General features: G+C 38.5%; 1 protein-coding gene across 3 annotated transcripts; it reads left to right on the top strand.

Moving 5' to 3' along the window:
- On the top strand, positions 1-26099 carry KLHL7 (kelch like family member 7). 3 transcript variants are annotated; one of them, XR_010883488.1, is made up of 12 exons: positions 1-371; positions 4884-4986; positions 5884-5977; positions 7196-7320; positions 9216-9391; positions 12042-12216; positions 13708-13850; positions 19240-19480; positions 22436-22637; positions 23015-23112; positions 24790-25463; positions 25943-26099. XR_010883488.1 is itself a non-coding variant. In XM_067291596.1 (12 exons), the coding sequence occupies exons 3-12, from the start codon at positions 4908-4910 to the stop codon at positions 25071-25073; spliced, it is 1617 nt and encodes a 538-aa protein (XP_067147697.1). In that variant the 5' UTR covers positions 326-371; positions 1000-1155; positions 4884-4907; the 3' UTR covers positions 25074-26099. The 3 variants fall into 3 exon arrangements, 2 of the variants coding, with proteins under 2 accessions (XP_067147696.1, XP_067147697.1); XM_067291596.1 differs by adding an exon at positions 1000-1155 and having other exon boundaries at positions 326-371; positions 24790-26099; XM_067291595.1 differs by having other exon boundaries at positions 24790-26099.
- Positions 26100-27119: the final 1020 nt, after the last annotated feature.

Here is a 27119-nt window from a genome sequence, read left to right as displayed (position 1 = left end):
ACGCGCCCCGCCCCGCGCCGCCCCGCGCCGGACGGCCGCTTTGGCCGCGGGCACCGGCGGACGCGGAGCGCGGCGGCTGCTGCTGCTGCTGCTCCTCCTTCTCCTCCTCCTTCTCCTCCTAGGTCTGTGGGCGCCTGCGGCTCCCAGCGGCGGCGGGAGCCGGCGTGGCGCGGTAGCTGGCCGGCCTGGGCCCGGGCCCGGCGCATGTGCCGCGGCGGCGGTGGCGCGGCCCTGGTCTCGGCGGCGGGAGCATGGCAGCCTCGGGGGCGGAGAAGAGCAGCAAGAAGAAGACGGAGAAGAAGCTCGCGGCGCGGGAAGAGGCGAAGCTGCTGGCGAGCTTCATGGGCGTCATGAACACCATGCGGAAGCAGGTACGGCCGGCGGGGCCCGCGGGGCCCCTCGCCGCAGCCGCCAGCGGCCTGGGCTGCCCGGGGCTGCGGCTGCCGCGGGGCCGGTCCCGGCCCGAGGGGCCCCCTGAGGGGCGGCGCTGGTGCCCCGGCCGCCCGGGACCGCCCCGCCGGGCCGGCGCTGGGCGCCTGCGGGAGCCGCGCAGGGGATTCACGGTGCAGGGTGGGGGTCCCGCGGGGCCGGCCTCCGGGGCCTGTTGGCAGCGCTGCCTTATTAAAAGATCTTACATCCCATGTGAAGGGTTTTTTTCTTTTCTTTTTTTTCTCCCCATCTTCCGAGTCTAACTCATGAATAATCTCTCTTAACGCACTTGGGAGGAAGATACCACCAAAACAAATGCTGAGAGTTTGAATGCCTGCGGCAGGCTTAGGCCACTGTACAAGTAACTGCTGAAATACTTCCATGCAGTGGCATAACAAGCACAACAGGTTTAGATTTTACTTGCTGTGCCTTACTGCTGATGCTGAAGAGAGGGACACTGTGGACCTGCTTCCTTATCTGACATCTTGCCTATATTAGGGCAGAAGTCAGGCTGCAATTTTTTGCTGAGTTTATTCAGTTAGAAATAGTATTCACATAGCTGTTTTCCAGGAAAAAACAGAGGGGAGTAAAAAGATGGTGATGCTGAATTTTAACCTGGAACTGTTCTCTAATCAAGTTGACTGCGTACCCTCTGCAAATATTGTCAGTATAGTGAAGTAGCACCAGGAGGAGAGGGAGAACTGAAGCCACAGCTCAGTTTCACAGGTAGTATTTTGTTTCTTGCACTTCATACTGAGTATATCTGACTCTTATTAAGAAGCCAGTAGTTGTATAGGAGAGTGGATAGGTGGAGCAACCTCATTTTTAGAAATTCTGAGCTTTTGGGCTTGTCAGCTTCTTAGGTTAATAGTCCAATGATTATCAAAGATGACTCTTCTGTTTACCAGTAGAGCAACAGTGGTAACCAAAATCATAATTATGCAAGTAGATTTCCATTGAACTGTCGGAACTGAAAGAACTGCTGCAAGATGTTTTTTCCTCTTAAAAAGCTCAAACTTAAAGGTGTGATACAAGAGCAGAAGAATGGTCTTTGTAACTCCCTGGGCATAAAGAAATCTTTCTCCTCCTCAGAGGAACTGGTGTGATATGGAGCCAGAATCAAAGCTGACTCTAGAACTGAATGTTCTAGAACAGATGGGGGCTTCCTGCATGACACTGTCACGTGCTATGTCTTGTACAATTTATCTACTCATCTCCCAGTATTAGTCTTGCCAAAGGCTCAGTCTGGTTTTTATTAGTGTGTATGCTGGCAGTATGGGTCGTGGCCTAGCAAGTGATACCAGAATGGTGATTCTGCTTTTGTCCATCGCATTGTCCCTGTTCTTCTCTCACTAATGTGCCATCCGTTTGTGTACACAAAACATGCCATCTGACTAAGCTCCTATGTATGGAAAAACAAATTGGTTTAAATTAAATGTTTGTGATGATTTCTGGTAATGGAGTGCAAAGAGGTACACAGAGACATAAGCCTGTGGTCCACTTCCTGTATGTGGGTTTTGTTTCTGTTTATTTGGGTAAACATACTCCAAGGTGTAGCTGGGTTCGTAACTCAGCTATTCATAATTTAGCTCACACTCCTGTATTTGCTGACAAGGGGATGCTAGATCCTGTTATACTTTGAGCAGATAGAGGAAATATGACCCTCTTTCAGATGCATGTACAGCCATTAGCACAAGGAAATTCCAGTTCTTGACTATGTCTCTGCTCCAATAACATGGCACCGTGTTGTTCTGACCTGGTCATTCAGTATAGCAGAGTGCCAGCTCTGATCTAGTTACGAGTGACTCTAAGCAGAGAGAGAGAATCAAACTTAACTGCTGTGAAATCTGTGTGTGCTTTTGGTTGTCTTGAAAGCTGGCGCACCAGGGCAGCATCTGCTGCTTCAAATTTGCCTGCCACTGGAGTTTCCTAAAAACTTCCAAGCAGACCTCAGATGGTGGCTTCAGCCCACCCAAACTTAGTCTTCACCACTCCAGAAATTCTCACATAGTTCATGACATCCTTGATCCTTTCAGGAGTTGTTTGTAGGAGAGGGTTAGCTATTAGTGGGAGGGAGATGATATAGGATAAAAATAGGAAGTCAGCTGGAACCAGAGGAAAATGTACTAGTTCAGCAGACTAGCTGTGCTGAAATTTAAGAGGATTTATAGACAGCTCTTCTTGTACATTGATAAGTCAAGAACTGTGCTGTGGTTATAAAACCTAAGTGTGCTATGAGTTAAAACTTTTTCCTTTGGTGGAAATATATAATGCTACATATGCACGTTGCTTTATCTGCCTTTGTTTAATGCTCTAGAAAAATGGGCTGAAAGCCCAGGAAAATGGGTTTGAAAGTACAGCTAACTTTAAAGAGGCTGTGTAAACTGATCTAGAGATGGCCTCCCAGCATAGGGGATTTTAAAGTAAACTGGGTATGCATGCACTTAATACTGGTGAGACAGGTGAAATATTGCAGGCGAGTACATTTACTTCATAGAGAACTTCTTGCTAATCTCCATAATAAGACAGTACATATCCTTGTGGATTTTGCTGAGCTATTTGACAGCATGTGCGTAAATGCTTTTTGTGACCTTGTAGCTGGGTGGAGACCAGCCAGGAGTGTAGTAATTAAGGATAAAAATGGGACAGAGATGCAAGGTGTCACTGGACCTGTTATTCAGAAGATGCAACGCCCTAATGCAGACTTGCGCTGGGGTGTGTCCTATGGCTGATGCAACACAGGTCACTTGTTGGCTCATTGAAGCTACTGACTGATACAGCTGGGTCCTGCAAGAAAGAAGTACAGCAATTCTCAGAAAGAACAGTAGTTGAAATAGAGCAGTTATAGCCAGACATCGCAGAAGACAAAATGAAAAAGATGAGGATAAAGTCTGTTTTGTTTGACAGATATTTTTTTCCACATCCAGAGAGATCTTAGAATGTCCTAGATACTTCAAATACTGAGATGTGTGATTTCAAAAGGCACTAAACACACTTAGAAGCACAGCATGGAATACAGCAGCAGTTGCAAGTCTGAGTGAAGTTCGCCCACGTAGTTTTGCAGTATCTTGTACTGCTAGTTTTCAACACTTGTTTTGAACAAGATGTGCTAGGAATTTCAGCTTTAAAAAATTCCCTTTAGCTTTTCTCACAGGGTCTTTGATTATTTTTTTAATGTTAATTCAATCTTAAATGGTTTAAAGCCATGGATGTATAAAGAAGGTTGGTTTCCTTCCTCCTGTCTCCCCCCGCAATGTATACCTGTAATTCAAACAATTTTTTTTAAATATGTGTTACTGTTGTGTATTTTGTCCAGCAAGTGCTTCTGATGAGTGTCCTTTCCTTTAAGGGCCTAAAAATTACCAAATGAAAGTTTTTCTTTAGTTTATTTAAAAGACTTTTGGCTGTTGGCTGTATATCTGGACTATCTACCTTGTGAGTTGTGCTTGGATAATATTGTCTACATGTGGAAAAAATTGTAACACTGCTCTGTTCAAGTGTTTTTTCCTCCCACAATAGAAATGCTCTTCTTCTGTGGTTAGTTTTGGGATTGGTTTTGGCAGGTGTTTCCAAAATAGTTCCACGAACTGTTGATAGTAGAAAAATGATAGTAGAAAATGGAGTCCTGTTTTTAGGAAGCAGTGCTGCCCAGTTCTTCTTTCTCAGTAAGAGGATTTCTCAAGTAACTGCAGTATGGTGTGCTTTTAGGTCAGTCAATATGTTCTTAAAGGGATATCATTTTAAAATCTATTCAAACAATGTGGTTTTTACCCCAGTCCATTACTTTTGCCTAATGTCTTCCAACTTGTAAGCTGTCACTTTCCTTCCTCTTACTGCCTGACTGTTCAAGTGTGAGAAACTGATTACATACAAATGGTGAACAAGTGAGGAATAAAAATATTTGTTTGTCTGAAAGCTAACTAGTTGTTAATTAGATGTGACCAGTCAAGCACTTCTATCTAAAAGTAGTATTTTTAGGATATCTTTCTCTTTAAAATGTTCCACTGAATGCTTTGAATCTGGTCATCATTTTCACTCTGGTTGGGTAATATGATAGTTGTCATGAGATACGCGGTTCCTGTGTGTTTTATACAAATCAGCAGCTGAGTAGGGATGAGAGCTCCTAATGTAAATGCAGCCCCTGTTAGATGCTGCAGAGTCTAGGCTATAGGAAGTTGATACAAATGCCACAAGAAAAGCTTTAGTCAGAGCTCATGTCTTGTTAGTGACCAGCCTTAAGATGCAAGTTCATAGGAAAACTGAAGCTCACTAGTTCTTCAGGTTACTGAGCTTACTTTTTTATTTTCTGATCTTTTTATTATGTGATAAGCTGTTATGAGTTAATGTGGAGTAAGAAAGCAATGGATTTCTATAACCTGTTTTTAGAAGAATATTCTTGAAAGTGTTTCTGAAATGCTGATCTGTGTGTTTTGTTTTCCCCCTCTCTAATTTAGAAGACTCTCTGTGATGTCATTCTTATGGTTCAGGAAAGAAAGATTCCAGCTCACCGTGTTGTGCTTGCCTCAGCCAGCCACTTCTTTAACTTGATGTTTACTAGTAAGTCTTTTCAAAATTGATTAACTCTTGTAGGCTTTTATGTCCATGTCCTCTTAGACTTGCAGCTAATGAGCTGTTTATTCTATAAAAATAATTAGAGGGATGAATGTAAGTGTAGATTTCCTCAGTTTGTATCTTTTTTCCATTCATCTCTGTTCACCCTTCCTTTCATTTTCTTTTTATCTCTCATGATTAAATCAGTGTGGTTACTACATATGCAAGTCCTTTTCTTCTTTGGGGCTCATACACTGTATTAGTTAGTCTCCCTTCTCTAACCTGCTATTTGGGAGTCTAACTTATGCCTTCCTATCTCTTCCCACCATTAGGCACTTCCACATACAAAGCAGGCTTTCAGAAATAGAAATGTTCTTGAATTTGTACTGTCTTTATAAATTCAGGTATTTAGGGTCTATGTTACAAGTTATGGGTAAGACATACAAAAGTAAAATCATTGTGCTAGAGTAAAATAACTATGTTTTCTATTGGCCAACACGTAATTATCTGCGGGTGGCTTAACAGTGCTGTGACTGGGTGTAGAGAGGTCTGATCTGGCTGTATATTATCAGCTTGAATATGGAAATAGTTTTTGACAGCGCAATGTGAGCTTCCTGTCTTTGGCAATGCTAGCTTGGCAGTCTCTACACTATAGCCAATAGCATCTCTGACCTTTTAAATACATTTTATAGCATAATTTTCATACTGCAACCTCCCCCGCTAGTTATCGTGGTTGTCCCACTGCTTCCTGCCCTCCCTGACTCCTGTTAGTAATCCTGGGAAAACAGAAATTGGCTGTGTGCGGTTTTTAGCAGGTTTGATCGCTTTATTTTGTACTCTTTGCAAAATCTACAATAACTGGAGTGACTTACTGATGTAGTTTGTCTGTTACTCTATTTGCAGCAAATATGCTCGAATCAAAGTCCTTTGAAGTGGAGCTAAAAGATGCAGAACCTGACATTATTGAACAGCTTGTGGAGTTTGCGTATACTGCAAGGTAGTTTGTTATTTAAAACTGCTTGACATTTTTGCTAGGAAGTCTGCCAAGTGTAAATGATAAAATCTTAAAATAATGCTTTTGTAATTCACTATTACAATACTTTAAAGTCTGATGTGACTAGACCTTCTCTATCTTCCTCCCCTTTTTCCCCTTTATTTGAAAAGGGATGCTCACACTGCTTAATTTAGTTAGTAGAGCTTCCTGTTGACTAAAGTGAGTGGTAGTTGCCTCTAGAAAGCAACTCTAAGAACTTTAGGCTTCTGACTACAGGGTTGGAGTCGAATGATATTTCCCATTGCTCTGGAATTCAGGCCCTTGTTGATATCAGCAGGGGTTTTCTTTATGACCATAGTAGCTAGCACAGAGAAACACTTTCTGGAGTTATACCTTCATCTCTGGACAGGCTAGGACTGTTCTCTGTGAACTGCATTTCCCTTCTGTCTGAGGTTGCCCATGTGTTTAGTTGCCTGCAGTGCTGTTTAAAAGCAGAGTGTTTATACAGAGCTTGTTCAGATGACTAGGGTTGTGGACAGGCCTTTGCAACAAGCTCTCATGCTTGGTGGATGGCAGTCCCTTCATCTTTGTACTGATAGGATTAACTCTTCTTAGGAAGGCTTTCTCCTTTCTTTGAGAGGAATCTTGCTGTGTGCTCCCCCTGCAGTGAGAGACTGCTTATGTCAGCACCCTGGCCGCACTCTTGCCCCTGCTGGAGCCCAAATCCTTGTCTGTGGGCTCTGGACCTTCTATTGAGATGTGCTGCTAAACTGGCTTTTCTGCTTGTGCACTCCAGGCAAATCAGCCAGAGCAGTCTTGACAACGAGTTTAGACGGATCTTGCTGAGGCTAGTTTGGGAATAGGAGACTGTCAGAAAAAGTTCTGTTCCTTCTCTTTTGTGAAAATAGTTAATCATACAAGTCAAAGCGATAGTACTATACTTGGACTGTCTGCAAATGGCCTGTGTTTAAGGCTTAGTCTTTAGAATCTAGACCTGTTGACTTCCTGCCCTCCCTCAGTAAAATATCTAAAATTAAAGCAGTTTTTAAATTAAAGCAGCTTGGAAAGACCATCGTCTTAAGCTTATGTGGAGAGAAGAATGATTGAGGAAATAACAGTGAAATAATTTTGCCATTTATGTAAATTGGTTTAAGTGAGTTTTTTGACTACAACAAAATAGGTAGTTTTAGTGATACTAATTTTGCACCTTCTGTTTTGCAGAATTTCTGTTAACAGCAATAATGTACAGTCTTTACTAGATGCAGCAAACCAATATCAAATTGAACCTGTGAAAAAAATGTGCGTGGATTTTTTGAAAGAGCAAGTTGATGCTTCAAATTGTCTTGGTAAGAGAAATGCAGACTTAAAAAAAAAAAAAAAAAATCTTAAACTTGACTGTTCTTGAAAAATGAATAGTCTCTTCTAAAAGACAGTAAGATTTTGATAAATGAGGACACATCAAAATCATTAAATCATAAATGTGAATGGTTGTCACTGGTATAAGCAAAACAGTCTGGCAGCTGCCTTTGCCGGTATCAGGGTCTGCTGATTTTAAGGCTCATCCCAGCCTGGCAGCACAATCTGGAGCTTCTTGCATGTTTGAGGTTCTTAGTTGTTTAGTAAGGTGGAGCTTTCAGTTGTTACCGGACTTGGAGATGGAATTTGACACAGTTGTAATGTCTCCAAAACTAGCATATCTTCTAAAAGTATGAACAGGATAAGTTTAGATTACTTTTGTTTTTAATTGCACCTTCTTTTGACTGAAATACTAAAAATCTACCCATGTCATCTAGTCAGGTGTCTGATATTTATTATGCTCTGTAGCCTTAATGTGAACTCCATGTTACAAAACAATGAGTAGACCTCGGTGCTTATTGATGCTGTTCAAGATCTGCAGCACCTTGTCTTTAACCTCTGATTAAATGCGTGTAAAGGGGTTTTTGTTGACATTTACCATGTAATTCTTCTAGTGACATCTCAGTCAGATGTTTTAGATGTTTATAATAGCAATAGGAATGTTTTGCAGAGTATCTGAATTATAATGATTCAGCTGACACTTCAGTGCAGTACAACTGTGGCCCTGAGACACTGCTGGCAGGAAGACATTATCTCCTAAGGAGAGTGTCACTTATGCTTGCTTTGAGGCATATTCAAACCTCTTGTTAAATAGAAAATTAATTACACTCTAACACTTGCATACTTTGTAGCTAATTTATGCCAAAAAGGGAGATCAAGGTTAAATGAAGTTTTCCTCAAGATGTTGTTTACAAGTTGAAATCTGTTCTGGTTGCAGACTCATAGGCAAGCCCACAGTTTATTTTAAATATATATATAATTTGAAAGAAGTCATGGCTTATTTTGAATCTCTTGAAATTTTGTCAAGCTTTTCTGTTTTTCTTCTGGAAAGCAGGTCATACACTTTCATTTTGATCATTGTAGTTTGTGTTTTACTATTTAGGGCAGTTTGATCTAGTTGCAGACCTGTGGGCTGCATTTGGCTAGTGGTTTGCTTTCATCCAACCTGCCATCTCCTCCCTAGAAGGAGGAGGGGAAGGACTGTAGTGAGCTGAGCAACAGTCGCTGCTGAATAGCTGTGCTGACTTTCTCCTGCTTATACCTGGTTACTAATGGAAAATTCAGAAACAATAGTTTTCAGTAGTGATTGTTATTTATACCCCTATGCCAACATGCAGCAGTATCAACTTGACTTTTTTGTGTTGGCCTGCAGCAGATTTTGCTATCTACACAAAATCCTTGTTCACTATGGCTGTTGCAGGAACTGGGCTTGGCTGGTGACTGCTGCTGCATGAGCAGCTTAGGGGAGGTCAGTAAAACTTGGGTCCAGTCTCTCAAGCTGCTGTGGTTACTGTATTGTTGTAGTATGGCTCAGACCTAGTTAATGTACTGTTGTTGCCTGCTTTGTAATGGGGAGAGAAATAGTGAGGAAACAGTACTGGACAAACAATTAATATAGCAAGTGCTACAGGCTTGACTCTATAATTAGTTTGTAGCGGTAGGATCAGAAGTTTGTGCTTGTCTTAGTTTGTCTTGACTTGCAGTTGAGTTATAACAGCATGTCATAATAATAAAGAAAAACACACAAAACACGGTTAGAAATATTAAATTGGGATTATAAGCATCTCTGACATTATAGTATTTTTATTCTATTTGAATATATTAAAAGTAATTGCAGTTCAAGCTTTGGAAAGTTTTTTTTCTTAATTTTTCTTTCCTTCATTAGGTATAAGTGTGTTAGCAGAATGCCTAGACTGTCCAGAACTGAAAGCCACTGCAGATGACTTTATCCATCAGCATTTTACTGAAGTTTACAAGACAGATGAGTTTCTTCAGCTTGATGTTAAGCGTGTGACACATCTTCTGAACCAAGATACGTTGACTGTGAGGGCAGAAGACCAGGTGAGACCCCAGTTTCATAGTAAGAGGTCTGTCTCTTCTATCAGTTAAGAACATTGAATTTCACCCCCCCCCTTTTTTTAATCAAAAGCTGGTTCAAAGTGTCTCACTTCTGATGTTTCTGCAGTGCACATAATGCATGCTGAATTGTAGACTAAGAGGCGCACCCTAGCTTGGTTAAAACCCTGTATTAATGAATATCTGCATTTCAGGTGTGGGTGTTATATGGGTAGTTTCAGCAAACCAGAAAGAAGTCATAAAGGGAATAAGCAAAACAGTTTCCTTTTTTCAGGTAGCTATAGGGCTTCTGATTCTGTAGTGCATGAGCTGAATTAAGTTTCATGTATAACAGCTCCCAAACTGGGGTTCATGCACTATCTGTGGAAGTGAACTACTTCAAAGTGCTAAGCAAACTGTACCTTAACAGCTGCATGGCTTTTCCCAAGTATGATCTTAGCCCATTTCAGAGCAAGGAGTTGCTGCTGCTGGAAACATGTGCGTACACAAATTAAGTGTGGGAGACTGTGGGGCTGAGCAACAAGGTGGATAAAACAGTCAAGAAAGCTAGGTTATGTTGACAGTGATGGATTGATGTAAGCCCTTATTTAGGGAGTGGATACAAAAAAGTTTAGGTGGCTGAAAGGAGCCTGAAGTTTCTTTCATTTAAGAGTCATAACACATGGTAGAAGTTACATTCCCAGCTGTCCCATTGGGAAAGCTGGATTTGGCATGCCACAGATCTGAGTGCTTGCTTGCCAGCTTGTTCTTCCTGCCACATGAAAACAGGAAGAATATAGGCAGTCTGCGCTACAGCCCAAAGGGGTGATTGTAAGACGGGGCTAGTTGCTGGATACTTCCTGAAGTTCTCAGTCACATTTGTTGAAACCATACTGGAATCTTGTCTTTCTAGCTGTGCTGTTCTTGTGCTTGAGTTTACCTTGGCTTGGGTATGTTGTCATGAGTTGGCTCACACCTTTGAAGTGCAACAGAGGGATCTCGTAATCAAGTTTCTATCAAGATGGCATGTGTGTGCTTTGAAACAGGTGGCTGACTGAAGTTTAGCCAGATGCATAGGCTCCAAAATTAATGCATTTTCTTCGATGCATCTGTTGCAGTAAAAACCTTCCATGAAAATAAGATTACTGGGGGAGGGAGATAATCTCAGGTGACAAGAATATGATAGTTGGGACTAGCTGTTAAATATGAATGAGTTAAGTCATAGTTCAAAATTCTTGCCATGTGCTGGGAAAAGTTCAGACCAGAGGGTAACATTCTCAAAACTAGAAAATTTTCATGCTTTGTTAGCTTGCAGCCAAAACTACACTTTGTAATTTAAGCTCTGTTGATAAGGTAAATGGCATGCTTCAATGCAGCAGCAGTGGTTTAAAAATATATATGTGTAGGTAGAACAGCATGATTAAAAATCCTGTAGGAAAGTGGCAGTGTAGAATTTGAAATTGCAGAAGATGGCTAGTGATACCAAAGAAACCTTATTTCTAAGCAATACTGCTAGAAAGTTGACATATACTCTGTAATTTTTGTATTGGTGTAGAGCATATTTAAACTTAGTTTAAAAAAAGGTAGTTTTAATTACTAGCTATCTTATTTTTCCTCTATGCTAATAATGTTCCTATTGATAAATGGATACAATGTTTCTGTCCCAATCATTAATCTGCTGAATTTCCTTAGCTGATAGAATTTAGCCTTAGATCCATTTTTTTTCTTTACTCTCCCTTACTTTGTGGCCATTTTGCAGGATTAAAGCTGGGGTGGTTTAGCAGTCCTTCTCGATAACTTGTAATGTGGAAAAACATTTAATGGCAGAATTAATCTCAGTTACTTGCAACTGATCACTATGATGAATTTCAGCTACAAGGAGTAGCTACTGACTGTGTGATTACTTGTGAAGAAGATAGTGCTGTCTTTGAAATGGTTGTGTATTAGAGAAGCTTTCTCTGATTGAATGCAGCATTGAGGTATCTTGGTAGATATGTAATACTGGACTTTCTCATCCATTTCCTCCTGACCCAGAGGAACATCAACAGAGGAGGTTTCTTTGTTACTTTCCTGTCCTGTTGCCTAACCCCCAGTAAAACCCACATCCTTTCCCTTAAATAGGAGATGGAGGGGAGACTCACTCAGTATGAATAAATTTATAATAATCTGCACCTAAAAATTTTAAGATGCCTTTGGAACTCCATCACTATGACCTGATAAGGGAAGCAGGTCATCAGCTCAGGAGACTATAAAGCGGAAGCTGCTGCAACATTTCTGGTGAAATATCACCTGTTTTTTGACACTGAACCCAAAGCATGTTAGTCTTAACAGGGTGCAGGAGTTACCCAAATAAATATGAATTGCTGGATCAGGCTTTCTGTTTGAAAAGAGGTAAAATGGCAGTAGAAATTTTAATGAACAAGGTTTGTAGATGGGTTTTTACTCTGTGGTTGTGTATTTGTTTTATTCAATGTCTGAGTGTTGTCTTTTTATTAAGATGGTTGTGTTGGCACTTCTAGTGAAATCCCCACATACTGAAATATTAATATAGGTTAATTTCCAACAGGCGGAAGAATAGTTTTGGAACATCAAGGTTTTGTTATCTGTCTTAGTGTGTGGTGATACATCTTGTGCTTTTCCTTCTCTTTTGCTTAAGGTTTACGACGCAGCAGTCAGATGGCTGAAGTATGATGAGCCGAATCGCCAGCCGTACATGGTTGACATTCTTGCTAAAGTCCGATTTCCTCTCATATCAAAGAACTTCTTAAGTAAAACAGTTCAGGCTGAACCGCTTATTCAGGATAACCCAGAATGCCTTAAAATGGTGATCAGTAAGTTGACCTTTAGTAGAAACCTTTGTTCTATGTAATTTTAAAATACTGTGGAACTTAAATAATTTTTGAAAATTGCTTACTTTAAACTAATATGCCATGACAATATTTTTGCATTAAATTCATCTACAACTCTGTTCCCTCTAGGATGTTGCTTTTAGTTGGAAGTAGATTAGCAGCTTGTCATGTAGATGGCAGCCATTCTTATTTAATAGTGATAAAGAGGAAAGAAAAGAAAGTCACTAGTGAATGATTTCAACTTCATGATAAGTAATGAAATGGGATTTTTGTCATGAGTTGTTAGAATAATTGGAAGGGTTAGTGCATATTTGGGACAGGATAGTAACTTTAATATTGTTCAGATATAAATTAATAAGAAATGTTTTTTGTCAAAATTTTGATATTATAAAGCTACCCTATGTAACTCAAGAAGGCGAAGTCTATGCTGCGCTATTTTCATCTCTAATGTACACTGACAGTTGAGACCTGACAGCTGCATTCTGAAAGTGCTGAAAAAAAATCGCAGGGATGAGATGTATTTCTTTAAATGACAAAAGGGAACAAGCTTCCCCCCACACACACCCTCCCTTTTTTGACCATTTTTGAAATTTTACTATATACAAAAGAAATGCCCAGATACTGATAGATATTCTGGAAGAAAAAGAACAAAATTTGTTCCAATAGCAGTTGACAAGTCAACTTTGTTTTAGGGTAGTTCTAAAAAGTGCATGCAACAGTTTTCCTGCAGTCAATGAGTAAGATTCAAATTAACTTATATGTTGGTAAGTATCTGCTAACCTTCCCCATATCAATCATACTTCTGGCATGACAGAGAACTGGGTGCAGGGTTTAAGAAATAAATGTGTTTTGTGTGTGTTCATGTTCTGGGTTTTTTTGTGACTTGTAATGTCGCTAGTATTTTTGCATGCTTTGGAATGTTTTTTAGGAAAAATGATTAAGTTTTCTTTCTTACAGTAATTGTAACTGTAGTATTTTGCATTGTCAAGGTAAGAGCAAAAGTGAGGGGCTTTAATGGGATGCAATGTGCTAGAGATGCCTTCCAGATTAACCAGAAACCGCAAAAAGAATTGGTGACTCCTCATTGCATTCAAATTCCTTTCAAATTTATATTTTCCTCTTTAGGCTTCCCAGCTCTGCCATTTTTCCTTTTCTTTGTGTGTACTTTCTTCTGCTAGTTTCAATCTGTCAACTTTAACTGTGTGGTAACATCAGCTAATTGGTGATAAATTAGTATATAACATTTAAGTCAGTCCATATCCATATCCTGTTTCCACAGAGAGTAGGAATTTTGAAATGGGGTGTAAATCTGGATGTATGCTCCCATCCTTGTGTGCATTTTAAAAAAATGTTTTTAAACTGGGTAGTTGTAAAGTAGAAGCTTCATTCCCCTCTCTTCCCCATCCTTCCCTCTGAAACATCCCTTTCTGTGTATGAGCTGCACTGGATCTAGAACTGTTGTTTTCCTGCTAGGTGGGATGCGATACCATCTACTCTCCCCAGAAGACAGAGAAGAGCTAGTGGAAGGTACACGGCCAAGAAGAAAAAAACACGATTATCGCATTGCTTTGTTTGGAGGCTCACAGCCCCAGTCCTGCAGATATTTTAATCCAAAGGTAATCGTTACCTCAGAATGCTTTAAGATTCACTGTTTGTAATCTGTGTGTGTTTTATTTGCTGACTGATATTAACTAAGACCTAAAGATCTACAAAGTGGTACGGGGAAGGATGTGTTTCATGCCTCTTGGGTATACAGTTAGGAGGGTGTAGTTAATTAGATGCTTTCAAATCTATGTACCTAGATGTAATACTTGCTTTTGATTAGAATGATCACGTGTTTGTTTATTGGCAGTATGAGAGTTATGATAAATCCATCTGGGTCAATAATTGATTGGTATGTGCATGCCACAGCTGGAAATAGATGAATAAAAGGTCACATAAGCATCAAGTGATCAGTTAAGAATATCTGAAAGTCTGTATGCATGTGCATGCACATATGTGTTTGGAGAATAACTCAAGGCAGCTTTTCTTTTGACATAAGTTAAAATATTGGCTTGTATAATAGTGTAGGACCCCATTTTAGAATACAAAGATTTTAGGTTTTGTTTGTTTTGGTGTATTTATTATAAATATGTAGTTGCTTCTAAATCCCAATGGTTCATGTTTCCTTAGTTCTTAAGAGTATATAAGGAGAGGAATGGGGAACAAAGTATTCTAGAACTGGAAAAAAGTGAGTTTCTGCAATGAAAACCTTAGAGAGAGGCAGCTTAGAGCAAGCAAGCTTAGGCTGAAATTTGTTTCCGTTTTTCCTGAATAAAATTAAGCCCAAATGTACAGGAAAGGAGTATATTTGGGCTATGCGTACTAGATTGTCTGGAATCCTTAGTTGCTTGTAGAAGGATTATCCATCCTCCCTTTTACCAGATAAGCACATGCAAGAATACAGAAATAAATTGCTACCTAAATATTAGGGGATTCTGATAAGGTATGGAATTACTTACCTGTAATATTTTGTTGCAGAAATTCTGGTTGTTTTAACTCAGCATATTAAATGCTTGTTACAATTTCAAACAGTTTTCTGTGTTATCTGTGTGAACTGTGCAATCAATGTGATGCCATAAAATCCAATTCAGAATTAATGAGCCCTTAGGATATGTTTTGGACCCATCTGGTATGAATTCACAGTCCTTTATTCAAGACAAAATTGAAGCTACCTTTCTTTGAGCACCATTTAAGTCTGAAAAACATTACCAGCTTTGCTGTCTTAGTTTGAGACACTCTTAACTTGTATTTGTAATAGGAATTCCAGATTTCTTAAAAAATAAACACCTGTACCTTCATACACATACTCAAGTGAGACATACAAATATTGCTCTGAGTGGTGGTGGGGAACAGAGCAGATAACTTTTTTTTCCTGAAGTGAAACAATAATTTTTTTTGCTTTGAAAGGTAAGCTCCAAGTTGGAAGTCTTTGATCAGGGCATCCATCCACTTCAAACAGTTATTTGTTTTTGGCATTTTAGCAGATTGTAATTCACCCAATATGCTCTGACCTTTCTTTTATTAGAACAAAATTAGATCAAAGTGGTATTTTCTCCTAATCTCCAGTTAGGTATGTTGGAACAAAGCTATTCTAAGACAGGATGGAAACTAGCTTTGAGAATTATTGCCCCAGCCATTGACTGGCAGTGGTATTATCTTAGCATAGAGTCCATGCAGTCTCTTTGCCAACCTGACTGGCAAAAGGTTAGATTCCACGGTAAGTGCCTAATGTCCATGGTAGTTGGAACTCAGGAGATGGGGCAGTTGTTCCATCATTCATTATGAACTAATATAAAATCCCTCAGTTATCACCATATATCTTTTTGAAGACTTAACCTTGTTTGAAAAAAATAATCTGGGTGAACATAGAGCAGGGAGCAACAGGCAAAGACTTACAGCTCAAAGGAAAATTATGTATGCAGTTAGATGGTCTTCAGTCAGACCTAAGCTATAATATTACAGTGGAATCTGCTTTGTGCCTGAAAAGTGACTGTGTCTACATAGGTCCCCATAAAGCCTTATGGGATAAAATTGTCTTTTTTTTTCTTGTACCATTTGCTCTGGCATAACACCAAAAAAGAATTGAGTTCAGAAGGAGTTTTGCAGAACTGACTCTTGATCAAGCTTTATGGCCTTGCATGTGGAATAATGGGGGGTGGGGGGTGGCAGGGAGAAGGAAAAAAGTAAGTAATTGGAGATCTAGATCCTAATATCATGCCTTCCTTGAATATTCTGCTAGTTCAAAATATTATATGCTTATATGCTTCCTTTGGGTTTTTAGCTAGCATGTCATGTGTTGTTGAATAGCTTTTATTTACTTTATCTCCAGCTCTAAGTTATTTAAAACTCCTTTTCAGGATGTTTTCCTAGAGTATCTGAGTTTGATCTTTAATAAGCTGTAGCAGTAACTTCTAAATACTACAAATCAGAGCCCCTGTGAGATTAGCATCCTGTGCATGTGAAATAAGCGTGGGATTTAAGGTTCCAGCTCTGCAGAGACTACATCACATGTTTAACTGACTTGATTTAGTCTCCTTAAAAGATAATAGGATTGTCACAGTGCATAAAATAAAGCTTGTGTATATACTTTTGCAGGATTTGGACCTTGGGAAAGAATGAAAATTTTGTTTTGTTACCTGCTAAACTGGCTGAATAGCAACCTAGTCCTTCACTTTTAATTTTATTTAAATTATTAAATTTAGTTCAGTTATTCTTATACATCAGTTAAACAGCTTAAAACAAATGTAGGCTATATTTCTTCTAAAAAATATATTTTCTCAATGTTATGAGTGACATAATCTCAGGGTTCCCACAATAAAACTAGTTCAAAATTTTTTCTAGTTCTCACTATGGTTGCTTTGCACATAAAATCAGTCTCTGCTGTAATGCTGATTTTCATTTCCTCGTTTGTCAAAAAAAAAAGTTCAAATAAGAATGGATTGGATAGGCTCTGTTATTTGTTGAGACTGTTAACATTGTTTTAGGTCTGTATTTGTTTTCCTTGTTGCATTGTAACTGATACTTCTATTGACGCATTTACTTCAGCAAAAGAGCAAAATGGTGCAGCAGGACAGATGCAGACTGGGGCATAAAACTCCTGTGGAGCACACTGGCACCATGTTGAATTAGAGGTGTTTTCAGGATCATGCTAGAAAGTCCTATTTGTGGTGGCAGGGAGCATTATCTTGTTGGTTTTGTTTTGTTGTTGTTTTTTTTTCCACAGAATGCAGAAAGGAACTTTTTTTTTTTCCCCAATTTGGGAAAAAGTTTTTTTTTTCCTCCCCCTTATTCTTGATAAAAGTTTATATATGACTTTATGGGATTTTGAGGCAGCCATATGCTAACTCTTTTGAAATTCTTGTGCTGTCTCTAGTGACAAGAAATAACTAGAAGTTTTAACTTTTTAAACAGTGTAAAATCCAGCAATGGCAAGTAATACTTAACTCAATGCCTGGCATTGCTTTTTCTTGATTATTAAGGGAACAAGCATGCCTTTTATGAGGAGATAAAGAGCTGTAGTCAGTAAGCTGTTGGTGGCAAATTTGTCCTTGTTAGGCATGTGTGCTGTTTTCCTTGACAAACTTGGAGGGGGGGGGGACAACAAGTGAAATTAAAGAAAAAGTTTTAAACAAAAGGAAGTACATGGTACATGATACACATGGAATTCTTGCCACAGGGTATTGTGGCTCCCAGGAGTTCAGATAATTTAAATAGGTGATTAAATAAATTCATGAAAGAAAAAAACACTTTCAGGAGCTCCTAATTACAAGGATACGGTTTCTGGCTCTGGTGTCCTGCATCACAAATTGTTGGAAACTGAGCTCAGCAGGGAAAGTGTCACTATATACCTACCTTGTTCTTATTTTTTGAGAGCTGAGGGAGGAAAGAGACTTGCCACTGTCCAGGGCTCTGTGGATCTTGACTCTGGCCTAGAGCAACTGTTGTTCTTAAATGCGTAAAAGTATTGAAATCAATTCTGCATGATGCAGAATAACAGTGAAGAGTATTACAAGAAAATTACCTATATTGCCTCCTGCTGGAAGAGGAGGCTTCTGCTGAGTGTGCTCAGGTTATGGGAGAGCTTATGGCTTTTCATATGTTATAGAGGTATGACAAAATTGGTAGCTATGAATTGGAGCTGCAAGAGTGGGTCAGATCACAGCCCTTACAACAGTAAGGGGAAACAACAGGATTTTTCATAAAACTGCCAGAAATTGAGCAGAAAGCACAATGATCTTACACAAAACAGTAAGACATTTTCTTAAGGTTTATACAGCTAGTTATTTTGCCATGCTGTAGTATGGCTTTCCTTTCTAGGATGCCCCAGGACCTGTTTCTCACCATAAAGGGCCACATGCACCTGCCAGCTCTTCTTGATATGGGGGATGCTACAAGAAAAGATTGTAAGATGCTTTGGACTATAACATGCTCTGTCTCTCTCTTTTCTTTGAACCCCCACGCAGGAGTCGCTGTTTTTCCTCATTGACCAAAGTGTGTGGAGTATGTCCTTGCTAAGAAAATGTAATGATGTAACATGTTGTGTGAACCATTCAATGAAGGTCATTCAGCAGCTTTAGCTAGACCATCCTAAGGTGACACAAATAACTTTTAAGGTCCTATACTTTCCTGTTCAGTATAGGAAACAAGCCATTCTCATGATGGCATGAAATATGTAAGATACAATTATTCAAGAAATGTTGCTTGTGCTGTATGCTATCATGGTCTACCATCAACTGCTGAGTATGTTCTTAAGGGTTTAGTTAGCATTACTGCCCATATTTGATACTTACTGATTTTGCCAGTCCATGCAAAATCAGTTTCTAGGCAACATGACTGCCAGTATTTGTGATGAAGCGTTATGCTGTTTCTCATGCTATCAGCTGTGGATAGCTATAGATCATTTGTGTTTTGTTAAATTCTGTAAATAAGCTTCTAGTTGTTATGGTAATAAAATATGTATTACAGAGCTTTTTAACTGAGTTGCTTGTCAATTCGGATATTACCTGCTTCTCCTTTTTCCATTGCCTTTGATTGCTTTTATTTCCTGTTTTTTTTTATTAGAAAGAAAGAATCTGTTATGTCAGATGTTTTTTTACATTCCTATAAAAGAAAATGCTATTGTACTTTATTGATGACATACATTGTTTCTGACATTACAGCATCAGGAGGTCAATTTTGTTGGGAAAAAAATCTGTTTTTCAGGAAAGCTGTACTGGGTGCATACAGGGAATGAGGAAATAGAAATTGATAATGTCATGGTTCATTTCAGCTAACTATGTGTTTAAGAATTTTTCAAGAGTATGCCTGAGGAGTGTTCTTCAATAAACAGTATTCATGTTTGTTTTGAAAAGGAAATGTAAAACTGACCATATCTAAATCTCTATGAAAAGCTCTGTTTGAAAACACTCACTGTGCAGGTAAGTTATATAATCTATTAGACATTACCTGTTCTTTGTAATGCAGGATTACAGCTGGACAGACATCCGATGTCCCTTTGAAAAGCGCAGGGATGCAGCTTGTGTCTTCTGGGACAACGTAGTTTATATTTTGGGTGGTTCCCAGCTCTTCCCTATAAAGCGAATGGACTGCTACAATGTGGTGAAGGATAGCTGGTATTCCAAGCTAGGACCTCCAACACCTCGAGATAGCCTTGCAGCCTGTGCTGCTGAGGGCAAAATTTATACATCTGGTGGTTCAGAAGTGGGTAAGACACTAAAAATCTTTAAAACAAACAAAAAGCACAAACAAAGATACCTGGAAAGCTTTCTGGTTTTGCATGACTCTGTTGACAAGAAACTGCACACTGCCATAATGTTAGCCTAATGAATTAATTTTCCTGTATGTAGGATTTTCTCCTCCCCGCAATCCAGTAATCTTTCTGTTGTGTTTTGGTTTTGGTTTTGTTTTGTTTTTTGTTTTTTTTAAGAAGTTTCATTGAATATAATGATCTTTACATTAACTACTAGAACATAAAATACATTGTGACTCTTAGGAGTAAACTGGGGACAAGCAAATATATTTTTACGTTCCCACTCTGCTCTTAGTTTACTTCTATAAATCCATAGAAGTCTCACCACGTGGCTGAAAATCATCTGTGATGTAGGGCCAGAACAGCTTGCGTTGTTTGTGTTGGGCCTAATGAGTCAAAGGAGAAAAAGCTTTTGATTCTGCTGCTCTTGGTGGTGAAATTATACCTGGTCCTGTAAAGGAATTTGTCTCTGATCTTTGTCAAATGACAAAAGTTATCCTCTATTAGTTTGCTGTTCTGTTGGTTTGTCTCTGTGGAGACATACTTCTTTCTTCAGATGTTATCATGCAGTCAAAAATTAAGACCATTGTGGGCAGGAGGGTGTCCCCTCTCCGTCCCCCCCCCCCCCCCAACCCCTAGTGGCTTGACTGTGATCTAACTCATTCCTACTACAGTGTCATGGCAAAATTTTTGAGTTTATTTTTGCCTAAATTAATCTGATGTGATATCTTCAGCAAACTAAAAAGTAGGAATGTATGTATGCCATATCCATAAAAATTGCTGCTGTGGAAAAGCTTAAAGAAAAAGTTGTTCTGCCAAAACAACTAGAGCCACGTGAGTACAGTTTTTAGTAGATCCTCTTGAGTTTTGCCTTACTGCAGAGGAAACTGAGCAGAAAATAAATAGTGGTCACAGTGATTAACATTGATAACAGTCACTTAATAGGAAGTTGTGACATTTAGATAACCTTGTCTGACTTCAAAAACAGTTGGACAGCTCTGATGAAGCAGCAGATGGACACAGTTTATAACTGCCACCTAGTGTGGTGAAGGTGAAATAACACTTTTCCCATTACTTGAAACTGAGGCTTAACCAAGGCTGTATTGAGAAGCTTGAAATATTAGAAAAGCTGTTAAATCATTCTAGTTTCCCACACTCCAGTTGATGAGGAAATATGATCCAAACTTTGATTGTATAGACTTCTGTCTTTTTGTCTAATATACTGTAATTAGTTAATACATCAGTAGTGGAGAGTTATCTCTTAAACCTTTCCTCACTTGCACGTATTCCCTTTTCTTTCCATAAATATCATTCAAGACAGAATAGTGAAAACTAAAATCAATAACTGAGTTTTTTATTGCATTTTTTTCCAGTGCATTTTTGGAATCCAGTGAGCACTGATCATTTATTGGGAAAAGTCTTTCTATCTCAATTCTAGCATTTGAAGCAGGCAGTTATGTGAAACTGTATTAATTAAAGAAAATGCTGCAGAGTGTTTAGCTGTAGAGAAATCTAAAAAGTTGCATGCTTTTGCATTGATTTACTAGTTTGGAAAACAAATCACTGTCAGTCCACTGTGGAAAATAGGGCTCCCCCCCCTTCCTGCACTGGTGGGAATACAGTCTTATTTGGAATAGCTGGCAGAATTTGAAAGCTAAACCCACTAAATTCTTCCACCATATTTAGGTTCAGGGCGAATGTTTACTATTACACTGACAACATGACAGCATATTGAAAATGGAAGCTCTGTCCCCCCCCACCACCCCACCCCCTTTTTTTTGTAAGGCAGTTCTACTGTATTTCTCACTGATGGTAATTTCTACAGCTTTAAAGCAATAAGGATGTGTATTTGCCATCAAGGAAAGAATATGGCCCATTGTGCTGTTCATCTTCATGATGTTAAGAATTGCATGGTAGAAAGAGAAAACAAACGTGGTTTATAGAAGTCTACTCTTGTGTTTTAGGCCTGGAAATGTAGTGCCATGAGTTTTGAGGGTTCAGATCTCCAGCTGGTAGTGAGGACACTGAGTGCTGCTTGTGTAACATATTTAGTTTTAGAAGTAGAAAGCTGAGGCAAAAGAGGGTCAGGTGAAGGCACCTTTAACTGTTCTAGATGAATGTGTCTATTGAAACAAAGGGGAGATGGATCCTGGTTCTTTTCTGTGAATAAGTCTTTAAGCTTCCATCCATCTTCAGTGGAAAGATTGCTTTTGACTTCAGTAATAGCTTTTTTGGACCTTGGGGAAAGAGGGAACAGACCCTGCACTTCTAGATAATAATAAGGATTTGCCAGTCCCCAGGAAGAAAGTAGAATGGTAAAGGGTAGCTATTTTGTGGTTGCTAATAATTTGGAAGTATGTTATAACATAATCTAGCCATTTGATTCCAAATGCAACAAGTGTTTTGGGAATTAGTCAAGTCACATTGTTTATAGGAAAAAGATTTATGGGAATCTGTACTAAGTTTATAATACTTTGGTTTCATCTTCACATCTGAAAATTCAATACATTTCAAGTACTGAGGGGTGGCATGAGATGAAAATTGTCAGTAATTTATGCATATCCTTGTTCAATTTTTTCTTCCCCTGAAAAGAATATCCGAATCACTTGTTTGTTTTGGTACCTTGATAGCAGTTTTATAAATTTACTTGCATATTTTGGAAGACAACAGAAGAGTCAAGAAAAGAATTATAAGTACGTGCTTCCAGAATAGTCCCAAGTTTTGAGTTGATTAGCTCTGCTATTAGAGGTTGGAAAGCAGCTTTCCATTTTCAACTAGCAAGTAGAGCATCAATTTGATATTACTGTTAGACTTTTCTTTGTTAAGCCAGTTGTAAAAAAAAAATGAATAAATAAATAAAAATAAATAAAAAAAATTAATGCCACTTTGGTGGGTTTCTTATTTTTTAAGGAAATTCTGCACTGTATTTGTTTGAGTGCTACGATACGAGAACAGAAAGCTGGCACACAAAACCCAGCATGCTGACTCAGCGGTGCAGTCATGGAATGGTAGAGGCAAATGGCCTCATTTATGTGTGTGGAGGAAGCTTGGGAAACAATGTTTCTGGAAGAGTCCTAAATTCCTGTGAAGTTTATGATCCAGCCACAGAAACGTAAGTATCAATTCCAATACTTGTCCCTGTGGTTTTGCCCACTCTTTAAATACCTGAAGTATACAGGTCTTCCCATTTATCTATAAAATAAGGAATTTTCCTGAGTTAAGTATTAACAAATAGGATATTTGTAGTTTTACTTAAAAGGCTGCTTTTCTTAAGCAGCCTTCTTCCATATTTCACTTCCCCAATTCTAGGATGAGCTTAATTATTTCATGTTTATTTTCTAAGAACTAAATTGTGGGTTTCCCAATTCTAGGATGAGCTTAATTATTTTGTTTATTTTCTAAGAGCTAAACTGTGGGTTTTCCTGTGGCATTTTGTGTGTTGTGGGTTTTTTGGTTTGGTTTTGTTTTGGTTTTGTTTTTTTCTCCTAGGTGGACTGAGCTCTGTCCAATGATTGAAGCCAGGAAGAATCATGGACTGGTGTTTGTAAAAGACAAAATATTTGCTGTGGGTGGACAAAATGGCTTAGGTACTCTTAATTCTACTAGTTTTGTAGCTGGTCTCCCAAGGCTTCTTGGGGGGCTTTTTGCTTTTGCTAAAAATGCATTCTAGTCTATTCATCTGAAACATTCTGAGCAGTACCATAAAACATGCTCTACCATTGTCCCTGTATTGCTGCCTGCCTCCTTTCACCTCCCTGCTTTGCTCTATCTTGATTATTTCTCAAGCTCTTTTATTACTGATAGTCCTGTCAAATTCAGAAATGTGTCCATACTGTAACTCAGTTCTGCAATAGGTTAATGTAGGTAAACCAGGCATCTGAAAAAAGCTAACTTTGTTAGTCCTTCATTATGCATGTTGAGACACTGTTCCTCAGAGAGGCAGATTAAGGTGTAATCACTGTTTTGAGAAATTCAGTCTGAAGACTTGTAGCTAATGGGCTATAGCTATTTTTAAGTGGTGAAACAATGAACTTTTCTGACTGCCCTAGGTATGAAATATGACTTACTGTATGCCCATGGGCAAGTCACTTAATAATCTGCCTGTCTACTTGTCTGTTAGCTTAGAAAATAATAGTTTATTTCCTAGGAGAGTTGAATTTGAAATTTAATTACATAGGATTTCTGAAGTGCTTTTGAAAATGAAAAATACTCAGCTTTATTAATCATTATTTATGATAACATTAATCTGAAATCAGATATTCTACTTCTTTTAGTATATAGCTTGCAATTTAATTAGCTACTAGAACTATTCCAACATGATTGATTCCCAATACAAAAATATCAGTAGATGCAACTCTTGTGCAAATAGTTTATCAGCTACTCAGAGCTGCCTTTTTGCAAAATTCTAGTGTATTGGCTGAATGCTTATTTCAGAAGTGTGTAGTATTGATCCAGTAAGTTAAACTATTATTTTGCTGTTTTTCATATTCTGTGGCCTGATTGACTAATTGTTCTTATTGTAGTATAATGGGAAAAAGTTACATTTGGGATAAAATATTCATATGTCTTAGGATCACAGAGGTTTCTTGATCTTTGAGGTCTAATAATTCACGAATGGAAGTAAAAACTCTTCTGTGTCTCAGAGTCACTATTGGTAAATAGGAATAATTGAGTATTGCAAATATTGTAAAGTGTAGCTGTTCGCCTGTTTCCTAAAGAAGGAAGTCTTACACAGTCCCAATATCTACTTTTCCCTAATAATTCCCGAGTCTATTGGCCAGTTTCTGTCAAAGAGACTTACGCCTCTGATGTTAAATTCCTTGAAGTTTAATGAAGAGTATTAGTAAATGACCCATTTAGTTAAAGGTACTGGTGAGTGACATGTCTAGAATAAAATACCCTCAGTGCATAATGGCCCTTAGATGTTATTAGTTCTTCTGTTTGTGAAACAACATGTTAGATCAAAGATTGTATTATGAAATTTATAACAATACATCTTAGTTTCAGTCTCCTTTTTCTCTCTGCTTTGTTTCTGTATTTAAGAAAGGTAAGCAGCTAATTTAGAAACCTGTGGCACTTCCCTCTCCCCCCTTTTCCCCCTCCCACCCCCAGCCAAGGAAATATTTTAGCTTGCTTTTACTGTTATGATTTGTTTTAATCTAAACCTTTAAAATCACAACCAAGTTTTATGAAGCATTTGTATGCTAAAGTTCAGCCTAGAGTGTGTAACGTAATAAGCACTTACCTATTTCATTGCTTTGCAGGTGGCCTTGATAATGTAGAATATTATGATATCAAGATGAATGAATGGAAGATGGTATCTCCAATGCCATGGAAGGGTGTAACAGTGAAGTGTGCTGCTGTGGGATCTGTAGTCTATGTCCTGGCTGGTTTTCAGGGCGTTGGTCGATTAGGGCACATTCTCGAATATAATACTGAAACAGACAAGTGGATAGCCAACTCCAAAGTTCGCGCTTTCCCAGTGACAAGTTGTTTAATCTGTGTTGTTGACACTTGTGGCGCAAATGAAGAAACCTTAGAGACCTGAAGACCTGGAAGAGATACTGAGACATTCTTCAAGGACTTGGGGAAAGATAGCCATGGTGCTTTGCTTCCATGTTTTATTGAATCTTGTTAAACTGAGTAATAGGAAAAACTGAGATGCAGTCTTTGAATTTGTATATACAGCATATTGTATAACATGGATTTTGTCATGCCCATCTTATTGTCTGTTTTAAGAGATGGGGATGTGTTTTGAGAATCCAGTTACCTAGCTGAGAACATAATGACATCTTCCTTTGAAAAGACTGTGTGGCCTTGTCAAAAGTAGACCCAATCCAATTATTTAGAAGAATTCAAAGCATTTGATGAAGATAAAGATTTCTGGCTGAATGATACTTTCCAGAGCTCAATTGCAAAGATTCTTCCTTTAATAAAGGTGAGTAAATACAACCTGGGTCATGAGAAATGTGAGCAAACTTTTCTCATTTATATATACCTGTAAAAATCTTACTAGAATGCAATGAAAATTTTGCTCAGGAAAGAGCAAGAACAGCAGTATAATGGATTAAGATTCCCATGGAGAAGGGGGATAGATTATACAGCTCCTTTCTTATAATAGCTGCCCTATTTCAGTGACTTTCTTCCATCATTTGCATGACAGCATATCAATTTTGAAGTCAGACAGGCTATATATATATATATATATATATATATATATATATATAAAAGCGAAACACTTTTCTAATGACTTCTTTGGCATTTTGGGGAGCTTTCACAAAAAGACTCCTGAGCTGTAACAGAACTAAACTTTTGATTATGTTGAGGTGGGGGGCGAGGGTGGAGGAGGTCTGCAATAATTGTGCACTATATTAGCGAGTTGGAAATTTGGGATTCATTTTCACTATATCTTCCCAGGCAACCAGACTGTACATGCTGTGGATGCCAAACCATTAGCAAAGATGGGAATAGGTTTGGGAAAGCAAAGTCAATACAACAAATGTATTGATTTTCTTCTTGAAAATGACTGTTTTTAAAATGGTATGAACGAAGTCATTAAAGTTATTTTATAGAAGTCTTCTAAAGTTGCACATGGTTATTAATCTCTGGTTTATAAGCATATAGTACTGTAAATGTTTCCAGACGGCCAACATGGTACTAAATGTGATCACAGTCTTTCTTCCAGCATAGAAATTCAGGCTTGTCAGGCTATCAGTATCAATACTGTGTACATCTTCCTACTTTTGAAAAGCTATACGAATTGATACATGTAAGTCTGTTCTGCTCCCGTGCTAGGTCGTAAATGTCTTCATCCTAATTTTGTCACCTTTTTTCTAACTTGCTAATTCCTTCAGATCTGTTTCTATGAGACTATCAAGTTAACTTAAAAAGTTGGTGCTTGCCTATCTATATCTTGTGCATCGCTGGTGGTGTGGATTTTTATTCTGTTTTATTTCTGAAGATACATCAAGTTCTCAAATGGTATAATTCCAGTTTTAAGTCAGTACTGCTTTGTAGACTATTTTGTCTCATACTAACAACTCTGCATGTATGGTAAACTAATAGATGCATTCATGGGTTTCATAGTGTTTCATGCAACTCAGCTCTATATTCAGTAGTAAGTGAATGCTGTAAAACACTTTTTTTTTTTTTCCTCCCCTCTTGCCTTTTTTTTTTCCTACTGATTGAGCCATAAAACAAATTTGTTACTGGTATCTTGAATATTTGTGTTCTAAGATACTGCAGAGACTGGACTGAATTCTGCACTTTTTAGGTTCTACCGCCTGTTGGATTTTTTTTTGTATCTGCTTTTAAAGTTGTGAAGCACCTTTTTCTAAATTTCTTTTCAAGAGGTTAATAATTTGCTTAAGCTACTGAAAAATTTATAAGTAGAAAGACTGAAAGGATTTGAGAGAACTAGACTACTGTGGAACACACATCTAACACCTTCATGTGGATATTTTGTTTGAACTACTGTACACTACTTTTTTCAAATCAGTCTACACTTTCTTAACAGGGTAGGCTGCTCAGTACTTGCAGCTCAGACTTTGCACAAAGTGATGATGCTCTTGCCTATGTACACCTGGTAATGATC

The sequence above is a fragment of the Apteryx mantelli genome, chromosome 2, assembly GCF_036417845.1.
Source record: "Apteryx mantelli isolate bAptMan1 chromosome 2, bAptMan1.hap1, whole genome shotgun sequence".
Taxonomy (NCBI): domain Eukaryota; kingdom Metazoa; phylum Chordata; class Aves; order Apterygiformes; family Apterygidae; genus Apteryx; species Apteryx mantelli.
This window is presented reverse-complemented; position numbering and strand designations above follow the sequence as displayed.

What these genes read in the sequence shown, in the direction of transcription:
- KLHL7 (XM_067291595.1), top strand. Translation starts at nt 252, where the DNA reads ATGGCAGCCTCGGGGGCGGAGAAGAGCAGCAAGAAGAAGACGGAGAAG. An exon ending in CTTTAACTTGATGTTTACTA is followed by an intron (nt 4,987 to 5,883) that starts GTAAGTCTTTTC and finishes CTCTATTTGCAG; the next exon opens with CAAATATGCTCGAATCAAAG. An exon ending in GGGTGGACAAAATGGCTTAG is followed by an intron (nt 23,113 to 24,789) that starts GTACTCTTAATT and finishes ATTGCTTTGCAG; the next exon opens with GTGGCCTTGATAATGTAGAA.